Source organism: Pollachius pollachius (genome assembly GCF_949987615.1).
Source record: "Pollachius pollachius genome assembly, chromosome: 9".
Lineage (NCBI taxonomy): Eukaryota > Metazoa > Chordata > Actinopteri > Gadiformes > Gadidae > Pollachius > Pollachius pollachius.
The window spans coordinates 8,116,513-8,119,749 of NC_136942.1; the positions used below are offsets into that span (position 1 = coordinate 8,116,513).

At 41.3% G+C, this 3,237-nt stretch overlaps 1 protein-coding gene across 1 annotated transcript; it reads right to left on the minus strand.

The window, feature by feature from the left end:
* Positions 1-950: 950 nt before the first annotated feature.
* LOC307080921 (DNA polymerase III subunit epsilon-like) lies at positions 951-2,646 on the minus strand. Its single transcript, XM_079743887.1, has 3 exons — positions 2,531-2,646; positions 2,187-2,238; positions 951-1,715 (listed from the first exon to the last, which is right to left on the minus strand). Exons 1-3 carry the CDS (start codon positions 2,543-2,545, stop codon positions 1,195-1,197), a joined length of 588 nt encoding a protein of 195 aa, XP_079600013.1. The 5' UTR covers positions 2,546-2,646; the 3' UTR covers positions 951-1,194.
* Positions 2,647-3,237: the final 591 nt, after the last annotated feature.

Here is a 3,237-nt window from a genome sequence, read left to right on the forward strand (position 1 = left end):
CTTTGCGTTTTATTTTTATTTTGTCCAAAAAACATTTTTCCTCAAAACTCCCAAATAGGACCACATCTTCCCTAAAGTGTGCCAAAGATGGGCTGTAATTTGGAAGTGATTGAATAAACCTGACGGGAGATATTACGTTTTTTGTTCATTTTGAAACTGGAGCTGGACTTTGGGCTGCTAACCTTGGGATCAAACCACAGCCTATCTTCACTGGAGGTTCATGCTGCAAGACGTAGGTTATCGAGATTTAAATTGGTAAGCTTTTTGCCTTCATTTAAATCTATGCAGGTTTAATAGAAATAATGGTTCCCTCTTTCATCTGACCATTTCAGACCAATCAAGGGATGATGATGTTGACTTTGATGATGATCAGTCAATTGAAATTTCTGCTCTCTGTGAAGCAGGTAATAAAGAGACTTTTGCCTTATGATTCTCACAACAACATGGTCATAATAATAATAATAATAATTGTTATGAGGAGAAACCTGATTTGGTTTTCTGTGAAGAGTGGAATTGGCCTTGTGAAACCATCTCGATCGGTGTAGAAAGTGTAGTAAGTACTTTCTGTACCGGGGGAACGTAGTCCCAATGATAAACCAAAAATTAATAACACTAAAGACAAAACCGTCAGAGGTAAACTGTAGACTGTGAGTGAAATTCTGTTTTAAATATGTGTAACTTTTTAATACAATAACGTAGGTTCGGAAATTGTTAATTTTCTTGTTGGTTTTGCACAAAACAATCATAGTTTTTTAAGTTCCTCAGGACCTCACCCGTATCGTCCATTACAAGTGTGGCATTTACAGGTAAAGAATATCGCATGATAACAATGACATACGTCAATCCATTGACCTTGAATGATAGAATAAACAAAGATAAATTGGTTTTGAGATTGAGTTTATTAAACCAAAATACCAATGGGAACACCAGTTATATCATTTTAAACCACAAAAGCAATTAAAGCAGAAAGAAAATCAAACTGTAATCAAATAAAACGAGATGATCCATGATTTGCACATTAACATTGCAGTTTTCGGTAAGTCGTAACTCCTCCTTTGGTAACTCCATATTGTACCGACAGTGATATAGTGTTTCACTTTCTTATGACAAATGTATATAATGTAAGTCGTTTTGGATAAAAGCGTCTGCTAAATGCCCTAAATATAAATGTAGGTCGATTGCATGTCTTGGCTGCTATAACACACACTGATTCAAAGTCCCTTGGCCGGGTTCCCAACAACTGTACAGCTCCTGCAGAGCCCTAACATCCTCCAATGCATTATGGGCATTGTAGATTTTCCCCAGGAAGTAGCTCACCAGGTTCACCTGTGAATAGCTATTTATCCTTGGATACAGCGCCTTACTGAGTAGGAAGGTGTCCAAGAATCTGGAGCCCAGCTGCTGGAACCGCCTGGTGAGGGAACACCTGAGTAGCGCTCTATCCAGTACAGGTTTGTCAAAGCGTCTGGCGCCGTGTGCGGCCAGCAGCACGGGCTGCTCTAAGGACTGCAGGAAGTCAAGGAAGGAGGTCAGGGCCTCGGTCAAGGTGACGGTGGGCACGGCTCTACCCTGCAGGAGGAGGGCGCCATCTTGGACACTGAAGCCTGTGATATCCGCGGCCCCTCTGTCGATGGCGATCTCGGGCATCGTGTACACGTTGAAGGTGCGGTCGCCGCTGATGGCTGCCAGCTGGATGATCTCACACCGCCAGGTTTCTGAGAGGGGTGTGAGAGCGAGAGAGACAATGAGTTGGGTCTTGGTGCGTTAAATGGTAGAAAGATGGAAAGAGTGTGAACACAGGTAATAGCTCTAGGAATTTCTTCTCTAGCAGTTTGTCCGTTCTGGGCGACTTTAGAACCATTGTGGTACAACATGGCGGGCTCCGTGGAAGAGGAACCACACTCACTACGTAGATATAAACGCCTCATTAAATGTTAAATACTGATAACATCCTGATAAAAAGTATATTCCATTTCTGCCAAGTCCATACAACAGATGTAATTTAATTGTGCACAGCAGACATTTCATTTCTTCTACAAAATCAAAGAAAAAAAAAAATCAAATCATGTACACATGCCTATGCATCGACACGTAGTTGGCATATACTAATCGACCTAAGTGGGCCACGGCCTCATAGGATCATGGATAAACATGTTATGAAAAGGTGCTCGTGTGGTAGCCTCTACCTAATCCCGTGGTCTCCAGGTCAAAGAAGACCACCGTTTTACCCCCAGACGTCTGCAGTGGGCGAGAGAGAGGCCATTGGTCGCAGGTGATTACAGCCGGGTGGAGTAGGAACATATTTTATTAGACAGTTACGTTATTACACTGTCTAATAACAGTACAATCTGAATTCGTATTCTAAATCATGGAAGAAAATTATTTAGCAAAGTTAGGAAATCGTAAAAAGTCGGTAAACAATTAAAGTTCTAAACTCAATATGCCCATTATTTGGAGCATGAAAACTTAACTTTTGTATTATATTTAACATAAACAACACTTGGAAAGGAGGTGGATAGGTCTACATTACCTTGATGGACTGCATATCGAAAATAGGCAGGGATCCAGTGAAGATGATATGGAATGAAACTCTGAACGGAGGGCCGATCCTTTTCTAATGAAGGGATAGCTAGACTTTCATTTTTGTTAAACAGAAACCAAACCTGGACTTCTCGCAGTCTAACGGATGCGTTCCTGCGTGTTAGCGCACACATGACTCTGGTCGGAGCAGGTAGACGTTTCTCCACTGTTCGTTTGCATAGGCCGTCAGGGTCATTGTATTCATGAGCATGACGTAAGAGAATACAAGTAAACATTTAGCTTTTGGATCTAGCATCCCACTTCAACTAAAACAGAATACAAAAAAAGTGAATACTCCACGTAAAATACCTGCGTATAATTGAAAGTATTGGTAGTCACCGATTGTGCCGCGTCATGACGCGGCATAAGAGGCTGGGGACCCTGGTGACATGTTGGACCGAAATCACCCAAAACCATCGATCTCCAGTCTGCCTTTCAGCTGCTCGAAGAAGCTTTCCTCTCAGGAGTTCTTTTTTGTTTAACCGTAAAGATATAATAAAATAAAATAATATTTCCTGTTTGCAAGGGACATTACGAATTTAGATTAGACTGAAGAAGCAATACTTATTTCCATGAACAAGTTATAGTGCCGGTTTGACCCAATTCTTAACAAAGTCAGAGAGTCCTAGTCACAGCAAATATTTTTTGCTTCAGCCA